Here is a 16,390-nt window from a genome sequence, read left to right as displayed (position 1 = left end):
AGGAAGCCATCAACAAAATGTAAACCTACAGAATAAGAGAAAATTTTTGCAGGTCACATATCTCATAAATGGTTAATGTTTAAAATATATGAAGAACTAGACCTAATTGTGAGACCTGAAATTATAAAAATCTTTGGTGTACTACTGTTAACTAAAGATGAATCTCCTTTGGTCTGTGACAGTTTCTTACTTAGTCTCTCTGTGTTTTTCATTATCTTGACAATTTTGAAGAGCATTTTGTAGAGTATCTTTTAATTTGGTTTTTCCAGATGTTTTTCACCTGATTAGAATGGGGTTTGTTTGGTATTTTGAGGGAAGAGAATCACACATGCGAAGTGCCTGTCTTATCACTTCCTCTCTGGGGTGCAAACCGTCCATACCACACCCCTGGTGGTATTCACTTTCACCACCTGATTAAACTGATTATTTCCAGGTCTCTCCACTGTGAAGTTATAATTTTTTTCCCTTTCTAGACTCTGAGTTCCTAAGTCCAGCCCAACCCATTTAAGCAGTGGGAATTAAGGTTTTTACCTTCTTGAGTGGGAAATGTCCACATGTAGATATATGTTATGTGGAATTCTTCTGTAAGGGACATTGGTGCCTTCTCCCAAGTTAATGATTTAATCCTTACTTATATCAGTATGAACTCATGTATATTTATTTTATACTTTGAGTTATAATTCAAATTGCTATATTATTTATTTAGCGTTCTTTTACACAAATTGTTCTAGTTTTGGCCATTGGGAGCTCTTTTGGATTGACTCTTCTGTTTGGTATGCTCATCTTTTTATATTTTTGAATACTCTCTCTTTGGCACTGTAAGATGCTCCAGGCTCATCTTGTCTTTTCTCTGCACCAGCCATAGACTCTACCATTTCCCTAAGGAGCAGTCAAGGTCTTTTGATTCCAGGTGTATGATTCTTTGCATGACTCACCCTTTTGACATTAAGGAAAAGAATACTCTAGCTCATAAGTAAAGATCAAAGCATTTTTCTAATTTGAATTACTGATTTTCTTCTCTTAATATTTTAGGTACGACTATTTTTCTTTATAGGTTTGAAATTTCATTTTATTTGTGTTTATTCACAAGAACAAAATGTTTTCACTAGGAAATTAGCTACTGACTCAACGTATCATTCGACTTTATGGAATAGAATATGCTCATCATATGTAGTTTTGAGGAATGAGGTTTGGTATTGGCCAAATAAACTACGAGTGTATTTTATGTTTTCCATGAATGTTAACCCTTTAGCTTAGTTCATTGTCAGGATCTATGTAAATTAGCCTAGAAGTTTGATTAGTAGTAGAATGAATGATTCTTTTTATAACACAAATATCTTTTTAAGTTTTGCTTTTATAATTTTAGAATGTATGAAAGATATAGCTTTAGTTTAAAATAGCTGTGATCAAAGAAGTGTTCAGCAGTTTGGGATAGGAGAAATAGCATTTTCTTTGGAGTCAAGACACATGTATTTTAATCTTGCCTCTGTTTCTAACTTGCTAAGAGAAGTTTTTAGACTTCATAGATCTCAGTATTCTCATCTGTAAAAGAAGATTGGCCAAGACCTTTAAAGACATCCTCCACCACACACACACACCTTCGTAACAGCTTTATTGGGGTTTTAAGGTCCCTTTTGGCAATTCTCTGCTTTTTATTTATTTTTTATTTTTTTAAAGATTTTTATTTATTTATTCATGAGAGACACACACAGAGAGAGGCAGATACATAGGCAGAGACAGAAGCAGGCTCCTCACAGGGAGCCCGATGTGGGACTCGATCCCGGAACTCCGGGATCACGCCCTGAGCCAAAGGCAGATGCTCAACCGCTGAGCCACCCAGGCATCCCTCTGCTTCTTTTTATACTAGAATTTAAAAAGCCTGTGTGTGTGTGTGTGTGTGTGTGTGTGTGTGTGTGTGTGTGTATAAAATACTGGACTAGATCCAGTGCTACAGCATACATAGGCATTTGGTCTGGTTTATACTTAAAAGGGAATAGCATTGAGGAAAACTGCAGTATTGGGAAGAAAATCTTAGAGAAGTAAAATTCTCCTTATCTCCTTTAAAATTACGGCTTTCCCGCCCAGAATGTATAATTTTCCTTTAACAAGCTCTTAATAGTGATAAAGGTTTAGAAAGCTGCTATCTTGAAAGTTTGTAGTTCATATTTTATTAAGCAGACATGGCTTTCTCCATTCCTTGTTACACGCACCCTCCCTTTTTGAGACTTGTTTTTAAATTGATAGGCAGAGAATTTCTCATCTTGTAAAGGAGAATCAGAGGAGGTTATCTCTATTTTAAATCTTCAATATCTGCTTTTATGGAGATGCAGAAGAGGGGGAAAAATCTCCATTCCTTGAAACTTGGCTTCCTGACAGCAATTTCCCAAGTTAGGGTGGGAGAGAGGGAGCATCATAGGACAAAGTGATATTTTGTACTGTTGCTTTGATTTGGTTTTACCCACGATATTTAATTTCTGTTGATTCGAAATAAAATCAAAGATACCATCCATTTTTTAAGTTTAAGAAAGCAGTGGGGTCACTCCAGATTGTAGATGGTATGTAGAGATTGAGGAACACTGTAATACATAATAAATTCTGGGGAGGATTGCCCCACTGGTCTCAGGATATGAAGATCATATGGAGGGTACGGGAAAAAAGAATTCAGGTGATACCCTTGATGTTTATAAAAATATTGCAAACAATATTCTGTACTGTTTGGTATGCTCTGGCATTGCATTACTGTAGGGTTACTGTACATGTAGTATAGCATAGTATGCTATGTTACAGTTTTTTAAAACAATTTAGTTTATTTTTTTTTAAGATTTTATTTATTTATTTGAGAAAGAGAGGGAGAGGGAGAAGCAGGTTCCCCACTGAGCAGAGAGCTTGATGTGGGGCTTGATCCCAGGCCCCTGGGATCATGACCTGACCTGATGCTTAACTGACTGAACCACCAGTAATTTTAGAACTAGTTTTTTAAGGTAGAAATTTTAAAGCTACTTAATTGATAACCCATAAAAATTATTGGACTTTATTATTATTATTTTTAAAGATTTTATTTATTCATAACAGAGAGAGAGAGGCAGAAACACAGGCAGAGGAAGAAGCAGGCTTCACGCAAGGAGCCCAATGTGGGACTCCATCCCGAGAGTCTGGTATCACCCCCTGAGCTGAAGGCAGATACTCAACTGCTGAGCCACCCAGGCATCCCTTGAACTTTATTATTAATTAGTTTTATTTAAAGTTGTTAAGAACAGGGTGCCTGGGTGGCTCAGTCAGTCAAGCATCTGCCTTTGGTTCAGGTCATAATCCCAGGGTCCTGGGATCAAGCCCCACGTCAGGCTCTCTGCTCAGTGGGGAGTCTGCTTCTCCCTTTCCCTTGTGCTTCCCCCTGCTCCTGCTTTCTTTCTCTTTCTCTCTCTCTCAAATAAGTAAATAAAATCTTTAAAAATAATACAATTGTTAGGGGCGCCTGGGTGGCTCAGTTGGTTAAGAGTCCAACTCTTGATTTCAGCTCAGGCCATGATCTCAGGGTTGTGAGATTGAGCCCCATATCAAACTCTGTACTCAGTGTAGGGTCTGCTTGAGATTTTCTTTCTCTCTACCCCTGCCACTCCCCCTGCTTGCACTCGCTTATACTCTCTCTCTGTAAATAAACAAAGTCTTTAAAAAAAAAAAGTTAGACCTTTCTTTCATTGTGATAGGTAAAATAATATTCTCCTTAAGAACCTTGTTGAAACTGTGTTATTTATTCTGTCAGTAAATAGTTATTGAGAACTTACTTTGGGTTACATTCTTGAATTCATGACTTTCAAGTTCTACTCTCTTCTCCAAGCTTATTTCAGAATTCTTGCCAGATTAGATGCTTTCTGAATTCTCCATGAGTCTAGGTAGAATAGTGAGGATTTTGCTTCTCTTTTCTTTCATGAGTCCTGCAGAAACTTTAATAAACAGGCATACTTCAAACCTGCTATCAGGAATGGATGAATGTTTTTCTGATATTCTTCAATGAGAGACTGGAAAGGGTGGCAAGTTTACTTTCTTGGACTGCTGGGTTCAAGTTTATCCACTCGGTACTTGTTTCAGCTACAAATGGTAATTCAAGTTGTTGTGTTTTTTGTTTTTGTTTTTAATGTTGGTCACATATTCTTTACAACAACATAAGTATTACGTTTTTTAAAGTACTTGCAGATGGCTGGGTAAAACTTTTTTTTTTCATGGAAAGATATTTGTAAAGTATTTTTTTTAATTCTATGAGAAAAACATGGTTTTAAAGACATTGATAAGGAATAATCTGCCCTGTACTCATGGCTGTTCTTCACTATACTGTAGGCTCTCATGAGAGAACATCATGAGATGTTCAATGAATAAGTGAATTGATCTGTATTTAAGGATATTGCTTACTTAGATGGCTCTATTTGCATGTTTTCAGCATTTTATTGTGAAAATCTTAAGGCTAAAGCAAAGTTAAAAGAATTTTGCAATGAACACCTATATATCCACCATCTAGATCCTGCCATTAACATTTTGGTATATTTGCTGTATCACACATCTATCCATCTATATATTTCTGTAGTCATTTATTAATTTATCTTATTTTTGGTACATTTCAAGGATTTTTCTGGACAATCATGGAAGCTAATCTATATTCAGGGACCATATTTGAATTGGTGAAAGAAAAAGTGATGAAGAGTCAGTTTTAGCTATCCGATGTAGCTGGATCACTGACCTCATATGGCATATATGGATAAACTATGATTTCTTGCTGATGTTTCTATGATTTTAATATTAAACATTTAGCATGATCTCCTAGTTCCTCACTTACTGACTGTTGTGATGGTACAAATGCTGATTGTGTATGTTAATACTGTAGCCATTACAAATGGCTTTAATGTGACTTCATAGGAAACTTAATTTTTCATGTCTTTTCTGGGTAGGAGTAGCTCACCGAAGCCAGAGCAGTGAAGGAGTCAGTTCTCTCAGCAGCTCGCCCTCCAATAGCCTTGAAACCCAATCTCAGTCTCTCTCACGTTCCCAGAGCATGGATATCGATGGGGTCTCTTGTGAAAAAAGGTAAAGTAAGCCAGTTTTCCAATAAGCTATTGGATTTATGGAAAGGGAAAGATTCAGTCATTCCAGTCCACTAATTCCAAGGGCCAGCCCAGAGATTTATGCCAGTCCTTAGCAAACTAGTGCGAGATCTATGAGATTTATAAGTCTTTGTATTATTCTGAAATATTCTTTATAAGTTTTTTTGGTTTTGCTATTGAAATATCTTTTATGAAATAATGGTATAAGCGGTAAAATATATTTTTAAAAATTTTTCCTGATGTCTTTATTTTGTACATACCATGTTGGCAAGTATATGTCAGTCCCTAAAAATGTCTTCAAAGTTTTACTGATCAGTGAAATTTAAAAGTTTGGAAGGGTACAGACAGGTAAGACACACACATCTTAGGAGCCTCAAGGTAAGGATGTCCTAGAGCAGAGTCTGTCTGTGCCATGAGTGGGTGATAGAGTGGCTGAGGTATTGATTCCTTTATTCCTTGAGCAGGCCAGGACTCCCCTTCCTTCCCAGGACCCATATTCTCTGTCCTGAAGCAGCTCCCACGGTTTATGTCAGTGGACCAGACAAATACTATTTTCTATGTTTGTGATGATATGAAAAAGGTTAAGAAGCACTGGAATAGAGCTTCAGCACTTGCAGAGGTTGGGGTGAGGGCCAAATCAGAGATCACCTCACATTAGGTAAGAATTTAGAAAGGACTGCATTCTCAGGAAAAAGATCAAGTAGAAAAAAATCAACCCCACAGAGCAAAAAACAATCATGTTCTTATTACCTTTGCACTGAATAGATATATTTTTTAAAAATCAAGTCATCTCTGAAATTTCATGGCCAGTGGATGACTTCATATGGGTTTAGCACCTAGATTTACACTACTGATATAGTCTGAAAAGCCTCAAACTAAGACTACCATATACAATGGAGCCAGGCCTATACCTCCTATAAGGCATCTGGTAGAACTAAACATAAATCATCCATGTCTTCAGAGAATTTCCTTAGAAAAGCTTCCAAGAAGTGTGAGCTCATGGTCAAAAATCACAGAACACACTAGATAAAAGCCACTATGAGTAAGATACCACAGAATCAGGAACAACAGAATTATTCATCTAGAGATTTTTGGGTTTTGGAATTACCAGATACAGAGTACAAAATACATATGTTTAAATAAATTACAAAGGAATTGAAAACATAAATAAGGGGAAAGCAACTATGAAAACAACCAAGTACATTTGAAAAAGAACCAAACAGAATTTCTAGAAATGAAAAGGTAATTCAAATTGAAAACTTGATGTGAGAGTTAAAACAGTTGATTTGACGTAGCTAGAGAATTAACAAACTAAATAGTAGAGCTGAAGAAATTATCCAGAATGTATCACCAAGAGAAAAAGAGATGAAAACTATGCAAGATATTTAGAGATATAATGGACACACAGCCGATATATATACCTAATAGAAATATCAAAAAGAGAGAAAAGAGACTTAGAGCAATTCACCGCACCCTTCTTAATTCCATGTTTTTTCCTCTACTGGTTTGGAAGCCACTATCAAAAAAGATAAATAGCTAAAAATTTTTCTGGAGTCGATAAATGATATAAATTCTCTGATTTAAAAAAGCTCAGCAACTCACATGCTGATTAAACCAAGAGAAATTCATATCTGGACATTTTATAGTCAAATTTCCAAACATTGAAGACAAAAGATCTTTAAAGCGGCCAGAGAGAGAAAATAAATTATCTACCAAAGAACCATAATTAGATGAATGAGTGACGGAAGTCACACGGAGGAGTAAGTCTCAAAATGCTGAAAGTAAGTTAACTGTCCGCTAGGAATTGTGTACCCTGTGCACCTGTCTTTCAGGAGCAAGAGTGAAATAAAGACACTTATAGATTCAACAAACAAAAACAACCTGATAGTCTGCCACCAGAAGACTCCCCAACTTTGAACAAATGTAGTTGAAGAAAAAGGACAATGATCTCAGGGCTAATGTCTGAGATGCAAGCAGGTAGGATGAGTGAAGAAAATAATAAATGCGGTAAGTCAAAACAAACACTGGTGGTATAAAACTGTAGTAATGGTATATAAAATAATATTGGGAGAGAGAAGTTGAAAAATGAGTTAGATGTAACATGCCAGACAGCATAGCAGGGAAACCAGAAGCAGGAGTGATTAGAGCTAGCTCTAAGGTCTCTGTACTTGAGAAAGGTGTGAAGATCCTGGCCCACTTTAGATTTTGAATTAAGGATACTTGATAAAATTTCAAGGGTAGCCACCAAAAGAACAGGAATAGAGTATACCTTCCAAACCAGTAAAGGGAAAATACAAAATGAGGGTTGGAAGTTGGGGGGATTTAAGTCAATTTAAAAGGAGGGAAGAGGGGAGGGGATCCCTGGATGGCTCAGCAGTTTGGTGCCTGCCTTTGGTCCAGGGCGTGATCTGGAGTCCTGGGATTGAGTCCCACACTGGGCTCCCTGCATGGAGCCTGCTTCTCCCTCTGTCTATGTCTCTGCCTTTCTGTTTCTCTATCTCTCTCATGAATAAATAAATAAAATCTTAAATAAATAAAGGAGGGAAGAAACTTGTGTTTTATGAGTTTTAAAAAAGAGCACAAAATAAGAAGGTCGAAAGAAATGAAATTTGTCAGTAGTCACAGTAAATTACAGTGAAAAGGCTTAGATCGGGATAAAAACAAAACAGAACCCAGCTTTATCCTTGTTTACAGAAGGCACACCTGAAACATTAGGTTAGATAGATCTTCAATCTTTCATTGACTGTGAAAGAAAGGGACAAGATATTCCACACAAATATTAAACAAAAGAAAATTGAAGTAAATTAATACTCATAAGTTAGACTTTAAGGCACAAAATATTATTAGAAATAAGTACTGTGTACTGTTTAATAGTAGGATATAACAGTTTCCAAAGTATATGCACTTGGTAATAGGACAGCAACATCAATAAAGCACGTAACAGTAGAACTGAGGAGAAAGTGGCACATGATCATAATGGGAGATTTTAACCATCTCTTTCATCCATCAATAAATCGGAAGGAATGAGCATCAGTAAGCATATGAACAAATTAAACAGCACAGCTAAAGGATTGATCTAATTGACAGATACAGAACTTTGCACTCTGCAGTTGGAGAATACACATTCTTTCCTAATACTCAACAACCAGAGAGTTTCAGGAGGCAGCATGATACAGATCATGTTTTCTGATGAGGACATTAAATTAGATGATTAATAAAAGGAAAAAAACTTTTAAAAATTCCTTCATACATTTGGCAATTTTTAAAACAGAGCATGCTACAAAATCAGATCAAAGAGATCATAATGGGAATTTGAAAGAATCTAAAACTGAACAATAAGAAATATTTCAGGTTATGAGCTGCATGTTGTAGCTAAAGTGGTCCTTAGAAGAAAATATAAAGCTAAAATATAGATGAAACAAAGAAAAAGAATGTAAATAAGTATTGGAAATAAAAGACTCTTTCCCTGGATATGTGCATGGCCAACTGCCTCCTATTTGTATTCATGTGGCATTTCTCAGTGATGATCACCCCATTTAAAATGAAAAGGCCTGCATTTACAATCTTTTTTCCTTAATTTTTCCATAGCAGTTATATGATGTTTTGCTTATTTATTATGTTATTGTTATGTTACCCTCTAACTAGAGGTTAGAGGTCTAATATTATGTTATTATATGTTACCCTCTAACTAGAAGGTAAGCTCCAAGACACAGGGATTGTTTTGTCTTTTGTTTGTTCATTGACCTCTCAGACAACTAGAACAATGCCTGCATAGAAAGGGGATCTCAGTAGTGCTTATTATTAAAAAAGAGAGTTCCATGCAAAAATATAAATATGCAACATGCAAATAAGCCTAGAATTTGGATGAAAATCAAATTTCTAGAAAAACCTAATTCTCCCAAAATTAACTCAAGAGGAAAGAGAAAACCTAAATGATCAAAAACCATGAAATAAATTGAATCGGTATTTTAAAATTTTCCAAAGCAAGCACCTTGCTCATGTAATTTTGTGGGCAAATTCTACCGTTCCAGTTATACACAAATTCTTCCAGATAATTTTTAAAAATAGGGAATACTTACCAACTCAGTTTACAAAGCTAATAAGACCTTAATATCAAAACCAGACAAGAATAATATAAAAGAAAAAAATTACATGGTAATCATGCTCATGAACATATTTGCAAAAGTCTTGAGATAGTGACAAATCAGATATTGTAACAGATAAAGAGCAGACAAAACTTCTGTGGGGCTGGATGCCAGGATAGTGGTTGCTGTGGGCTAGCGTGATTGTGAGTGGGAGGGTCATCAGGATGTTCTTGGGGTGCTGGTAATGCTCTGTTTCTTGATGTGGGTGCTGATTGAGTACATCAGTATGTTTCTTTTGCGAAGCTTTATTCAGCCAAACACATGATCATCTGTGGATAGGTCTGTACAGATATTTCAATTTTAAGTTTAGTTTAAAGTAATAATATAACATAACATGAGTGACTTGGGTTTATCTCAGGAATGCGAGGGTGCAACATTAGTGAATCTATAAATATCATTCCCCACATTGTATATTAAAGAGAAAAACCATATAATCTTGGTAGTTGGAAAAGTTTGATAAAATTCAACATCAGTCCATGATAAGAATCTTCACGAACAAAACAGAAAGATACATCAGAGTTCAGCGAATATTCCACATGCTCTCCTGCATTTCCAGTTTTCTTTGCAGTTAGATTGGGGGCCAGGTGACTAGTTTTTGTCCAATAGACTGTGAGTGGAAGTGACATGTGTCACTTTTAGGCGAAGGCAGTTGAGCCGATGTTCCTCCTCCATCCCTCTCTTCTCTTGCTCCAGTGACCTTGGAGGCTGTGTATTGCAGATGGCATAGATTAAAGATGGAGTAAGGATGCTTCACTCTCACCAGACTTTGCGTAAGCAAGAAATAACCCTTATAGTATTAAGCCTCTAAGATTTCCAAGTGTGCGTGTGTGTGTGTGTGTGTGTGTGTGTGTGTAACCACAGCATAGTTTACCTTATTCTGACTAATATGAAGGTCATCTCAAGAAATTACAGGAACTCTCATATTCAGGGGCGAGAAATTAGAAACACTCTCTTTAAAATCAGGAAATGATACAAAGATGGCTGCTATTTCTACGTCTGGTCAACACAGGGTTCCTACCCAGTGCAGTAAAACAAAAACAAAGATTAGAGTGGAAGAAATAAAAGTTATTATTTGGAGATGAAATTATTTTCTACCTAGTAAATCTACGTATAAGTAAACAAGTTGCTTTTAAGTGGTCTCTATCAGTTACATTACTATGGACTAGCAACAAGAAATTAGAGAACTTAATTTTTAAAAAGGTACCATTCACAGTTTCATTTAAAAATCTATGGTACCTAGGTATAAATTTAGCAAAAGAAGTGAAAAAGTTATGGAGAAAACTATAAAAGTCTATTGAAAGACCAGGGGCATCTGGGTGGCTCAGTTGGTTAAATATCTGATTCTTGATCTCGGCTCAGGTCTTGATCTCAAGGTCATGAGTTTGAGACCGCATTGGGCTCCTTGCTGGGTGTGGAGCCTACTTTAAAAAAAAGTTTGTCGAAAGACCTTAAAGAAGGCCTAAATAGTTGAAGAGAGACACTTGTCCATGGACTCTAAGATAATGATGTCATTTCTCCCCACTTTGATCTCTAGAGCCAATGAAATTCTAGTGAAAAATGCCAATAGCATTTTTAAGGAATCTGTGAAGCTGATTCTTAAGTATGTATGGAAGAGCAAAAGGCCAAGAATGGCTAAGACTCTGTTGAAGTAGGAGGATAAGGTAGAGACATTGACCTAGCAGATAGCAAGGTTTATTGTGAAGTTTTAGCAAGTAAGATGGAGTGGTTTTTGTCTGGGAATAGGCAGATTATCCAATGAAACAGAAATGAATATCTAGAAAAAAACCCATACGTACATGGCCATTGGACCTATGAGAGGTGATTTCATATTTGTGTAAAAAGGATGGTCTTTTCCATAAATGATGCTGGGAAAATTAATGTGGGAAAAATATGTGTTTAACCAGATTTTTGTAATCAGGCTCCTATTGTATGTATACCATTTTAATATAATATGTATAGAAAATATGTTCTAATTTGCTTTTGAAAGTGAGTCTAAGAAAATGCCAACTTAGGAAAAATATTTCTAACAAGTAGGATAGACAGAATGTTTACATCCTAGTGTATGAAGAACTCTTAAAAGTCAATCAGAAAAAAAAAAAATGAACCTGTATTATTTTGTTTTCCTGGCTGATTTTGACTGATATTTGAGAACTTTTCCTCAATCAGGAGCTATGACATTAGGTGGATTTATAAAAGGTAAAAGCCTTATTTGTCTTTTATACTTAAAGCATGTCCCAGGTGGATGTGGATTCAGGAATAGAAAATATGGAGGTTGATGAAAACGATCGAAGAGAAAAGAGGAGCCTCAGCGATAAGGTTGGTAAGAGATGAAGCCCTTGCTTCTGTTTTTAGTACAGGTAATATAAACAGACACTCATTTCTTACATCTGTAGAGCTGATTAGAGTGGGCCGCCCCAAATCGACAAACCCTTTTTAAATGACTCTCTCTCTTAAAAAAAAAAAAAAAAAAAAGACTCTCTTTCTTTTGAGGAGAAATGTATAGCCTAGATTGCTGTAATGGAAGGAGAGCTCACTTCTTTCATCTGGTCAGATCCTCCAGCAGTGACCTTGGTATCAGATCCATATTTCTACCAATGAATTTGTTTGTAATGAGAATGAATTTAGCAGTAATATGAACAATTTCTGTTGGTCTTTTGTTTGAGTTACTCAAGTAGATCATCATATCTTTTGTAGTATTCTGCAGAAAATAGGTGGGAATTGAAGCAAGAAATCCCATACGTACATGGCCATTGGACCATTTTATGTGAAATCCAGTAGCACTTAGAAGTTCATTTACAAAAAAAAAAAAAAAAAAGTTCATTTACAACAAGAAGTCTTTATATTTTGTTATCATCTGAGCTTAGTTCCCTATATTTAGCCAGAGAGGTATTCTGTTTTGGCGGGTGTCATGGTGTCTAACTGGTAGACAACTACATCACTTTCTGTGCAGTGAATTAGGAGTGTCCAGCAGCACATGGTGATGGTCATTTGTTGGACTGTGGTCTTCTAATGGCATGATGCTCTATTTTGTAGAGTTCTTGCATGTTTACAGAGTTCTTTTATATATATGATGTTTTATCTGTGACAAAAACTAGTGGGTAACATTAAATTATGGAACATTTTTTGGATGAAAATTAGTTATATGCTAATGTTAACCTGATCCTTTGGCATTCAGAAAAGTAAACAAATAGGATTAATAGATAATGCCCCTACTCTTTTATCCTCCCCCTGTATTATAACCTCATGAAACCTCCATGTTGTAACTTTGAAGTCATAGTATCAAGTTTATTTTTCCCAAAATCAGTGGGTGAACTACTGTATGCATTTCTAAAATATCCTCACTAGTAAATGAATTATTAAAATTAACCCCTAAATCTTCTTCCTCACAAGGAGCCTTCCTCGGGTTCTGAAGTATCTGAAGAACAGGCCTTACAGCTGGTCTGTAAGATCTTTCGTGTCTCCTGGAAGGACCGGGACAGAGATGTCATCTTTCTTTCTTCTCTTTCTGCACAATTTAAGCAGAACCCAAAAGAAGGTAGGAATCTAGCTTAGCTGTTAAATGATAACAAGAATGTAAGAGCCTTTGTCCTTCTTTGTTACCCACATTCACTTTCTCTTGCTTTGGGGTTGTATTTTTGAATACAGAGATCATTCTTGATGAGGACACTGCTGTTGGGCCACTTTCCACTCTCTTATCGATGATTTTTTTTTATCTTGCATGATTTCTCTAGCAGAAAACTATATAAATACGTTAATGGTCTCTATTGTTTCAGAGTTGAAGTTATTAATGTCTCTAATAAAATAGGAGTGTACCAGGCGGTCTCCTGGGATCCTGCAAGAGGTCCTCTGTATGACCTGTACTTGTTTTAAGTGCCTGTCAGGTCATGTGTAGACAGTGGAGTAAATCCGTTTTATTAAATTGCTTAGCAGGATAGAACATATTGATATTTTGCTGTGTTTCCAGGATACTATTTTAAGAAGCTACACTAAACCACACTTTTATAATGTAATAAAATTTTCAGCAAGATACCAGCATTACAGGGCACTATCACTTTTCTTTACAGAAGTCGTTTGGAATGCAGAAGAGGTAAGGGTGGTATGCTGTAGTGTCCATTTGCATACTACTAGAATATAACCCTGATGGCAGGGATTTTTGTCTGTTTTGCTTGCTGATTTATTCCTGGTACCTAGAAGGATGCCTTGCATTTAATAATCCTTCAATAGATGTACTTTAAGTGAGCGAATGAAGAGGAGATCATCTTTCCCTTTTTTGTGCTATCCATCTTCCCAGACAGAAAAAGTCCCCTATGTTTCTGGCAAATGGATAGTTTACTTTTGGTTTTACTAGGATCTTCTTATTAACTGGTTGTACATATGAGCCTAGCACCCATGTATTTAAAAGCTTGCCACTAAAAAAAGAATAAAAAAATAAAAATAAAAGCCTGCCACTTATTGTTATTCTTTTTTTTTTTTTTTTTAAATAACAGCTACTTTTTTTTCTTTTAAGATTTATTTATCCTGGAGAAAGTGAGAGAGTAGAGGGAAGGGCGGAAGAAGAGAGGGAATCTTTAGCGGACTCCACACTGAGCACAGAACCTGATGCGGGGTCTGATCTCATGACCCTGAAATGTGACCAGAGTCAAAATCAAGAGTCAGACATTTAACCAACTAAGCCCCCCAGGTGCCCCCTTATTGTTATTGTAAACCTTAAGATTCTTTTTTTTTTTTTTTTAAGAATTTATTTATTCATGAGAGACACACAGAGAGAGAGAGAGAGAGAGAGAGAGGCAGAGACACAGGCAGAGGGAGAAGCAGGCTCCATGCAGGGAGCCCAATGTGGGACTTGATCCTGGGTCTCCAGGATCATACCCTGAGCTGAAGGTGGCGCTAAACCGCTGAGCCACGGGGCTGCCCAACCTTAAGACTCTTTAAATCTGTCTTGTACATATGTAAGTGGGAGCCAAATCAGATAAGATTTATATGTGTTACAGCTCTTATTTATTTAGTGAAATTTAAAGGGTATCTAGGACACCCGGGAGGCTCAGTTGGTTAAGCATCTGCTTTCAGCTCAGGTCACGATCCCAGGGTCCTGGGATTGAACCCCACATTGTATCAGGCTTCCTGTTCAGCAGGAAGTCTGCTTCTCCCTCTCCTCCTCCCCCCTGCTCATGCTCTCCCTCTCTCTTGCTATCTTGCAAATAAATTAAAATCTTAAAAAAAAATTAAATAAAAATGTATCTAAAGAGCTACAATAAGGCATTTGGGAACTTTAAAGAAGGAAGAAGTTAGAAAATAGAATTTGCTCCAAAAAGCCAGATGGTGACTAGATATTAGACCCTTCATAAAATATTTTGAACCTCCCATGTAATAGTTTTACTGTATATAAGACGTATGTAGGCGAAGAAATGTCAACCCGGCTTTATTTCTAGTATCATAAATGAATGCCTGTAGCTAGGAGTAGCTTCTTTTTGCAGTTAATATATATCAGCAGTGATACTCGTTGGGTGCACTCCAGATTTTCTTTCTTTTTTTTTGTTTTAAAGTAAGTTTTTTATTTTGGAATACTTTTAGATTTTTAGAAAAGTTTTAGAAATAGTTTAAGGAGTTCCGTATACCCTTTACTCAGTTTCCCTAACACTGACATCTTATGTAACCATAGTGTATTTGTCAAAAGTGAGATATTACCATAACCTGAGCTCAGAGTTCATGTGGATTTCACCAGGTTTTCTTTTCCTTTTTTTTTTTTTTTTTTTAAGATTTTATTTTATTTATTCATGAGAGAGACATAGAGGCAGAGGCAGAGGGTGAGGAAGAAGCAGGCTCCATGCAGGGAGCCCAATGCAGGACTCAATCTTGGGACTCCAGGATCACGCCCAGACGCTGAACCGCTGAGCCACTCAGGGGCCCCCAGGTTTTCTATTAATGTCTTTTTACTGTTCCAGAATCCAATCCAGATACCCCATTGAACCTCTGGTTCAACTTGGCTGATTCAAGAACTATGTATATAAAGAACCATGTGTAACCTCTTCTTTATTCTCCCTTTCCAACAGTGTTCTCTGATTTTAAGGACTTGATTGGCCAGATTTTAATGGAAGTGCTAATGATGTCTACGCAGACTAGAGATGAAAATCCATTTGCCAGTCTGACAGCCACATCACAGCCAATTGCAGCAGCAGCTCGGTCACCAGACAGGAATCTAATGCTCACTACTGGCTCTAACCCAGGAACAAGCCCCATGTTCTGTGGTGTGGGTTCCTTTGGTGCCAGCTCTTTCTCTAGGTTAGTGCGGTTCCTTTTGCACATCTATTTGGTAGTAAAACAGCCATGAATTATGTAAGAGAAGGGACTGCTGGCTCACAGGCCTTTGTCAGGTTGTGGTATGTGTTCTTTCTGGGTGGGTGCCTCTAGTCATGGCTGAAGGTCTTGTCTTTTCCAGATTGGTTTGTTTGGCTTCCCATGGTTTGGCTTTCAGTAAATTTTAGAAACAAATGACTGTATACAGTACATTATTCTTTGGAAAGATGGCTTTCTCATACTGTAAATGCAGCCTCTAGATCAGTATGGTAATTAGATTATAACTAGTTTGATGAGTATCTGAAAGATTTGTACACTTGAATGCTTAGAGATACGAAGTGTCATTGTGCTGTTCTTTAAAAGCTTGATATTTTCCGTTTTAGATATTTACCTCAAGTTTTTCTTCATTTTTCTCTTCTTTCCTCTCTTTCTCCACTGATTTAGCCTCTATGAAACTAGCCCAGCTCCCAGTACAAGTTTCTGGAGCTCGGTGCCAGTGATGAGTCCATCCTTTGCCTCCCCCCCTGCCCGTGTGGCTGGCCAGATGGCTGTGCCCTCCATTTCCCTCGGCCCGCATGGTGGCATGGCCTCTGGAACTGCCACAGGAAGCCAGCCCTCCTCTCCACGGTATCGCCCCTACACTGTCACCCACCCGTGGGGGTCTTCGACTTCTCCTACCCCGCGATCCCCAGGCATCTCCATTCTGTCCAGCTCGCCCAGCCTCCCTGCCCTTGCTAGTAGCCCTCAAGCGGTTCCTGCCAGCTCTCTCAGACAGAGACCCAGCAGCCTGGGGCCCCCTTCAGTGGCCGCCTCACCCAGTGCCGTGAGCAGACGTCCCTCATCCCTAAGGATCTCTCCTAG

General features: G+C 37.3%; 1 protein-coding gene across 4 annotated transcripts in view; it reads left to right on the top strand.

The window, feature by feature from the left end:
* Positions 1-16,390, top strand: part of UBE4B (ubiquitination factor E4B) — a 125,113-nt gene that overhangs the window by 51,197 nt on the left and 57,526 nt on the right. For 2 of the 4 annotated variants that reach the window (XM_072819701.1, XM_072819700.1), the window contains exons 3-7: positions 4,938-5,073; positions 11,464-11,551; positions 12,626-12,770; positions 15,286-15,514; positions 15,974-16,390. In XM_072819701.1, the coding sequence (XP_072675802.1) occupies positions 4,938-5,073; positions 11,464-11,551; positions 12,626-12,770; positions 15,286-15,514; positions 15,974-16,390 (1,015 nt within the window). Of the gene's footprint in view, positions 1-4,937; positions 5,074-9,928; positions 10,006-11,463; positions 11,552-12,625; positions 12,771-15,285; positions 15,515-15,973 lie in introns of all 4 variants that reach the window. The other 2 variants (XM_072819702.1, XM_072819704.1) reach the window with 2 other exon arrangements.

This window comes from Canis lupus, chromosome 3 (assembly GCF_048164855.1).
Source record: "Canis lupus baileyi chromosome 3, mCanLup2.hap1, whole genome shotgun sequence".
NCBI lineage: Eukaryota > Metazoa > Chordata > Mammalia > Carnivora > Canidae > Canis > Canis lupus.
Note: the sequence above shows the minus strand (reverse complement) of the source record. Positions and strands in the feature narration are given on the sequence as shown.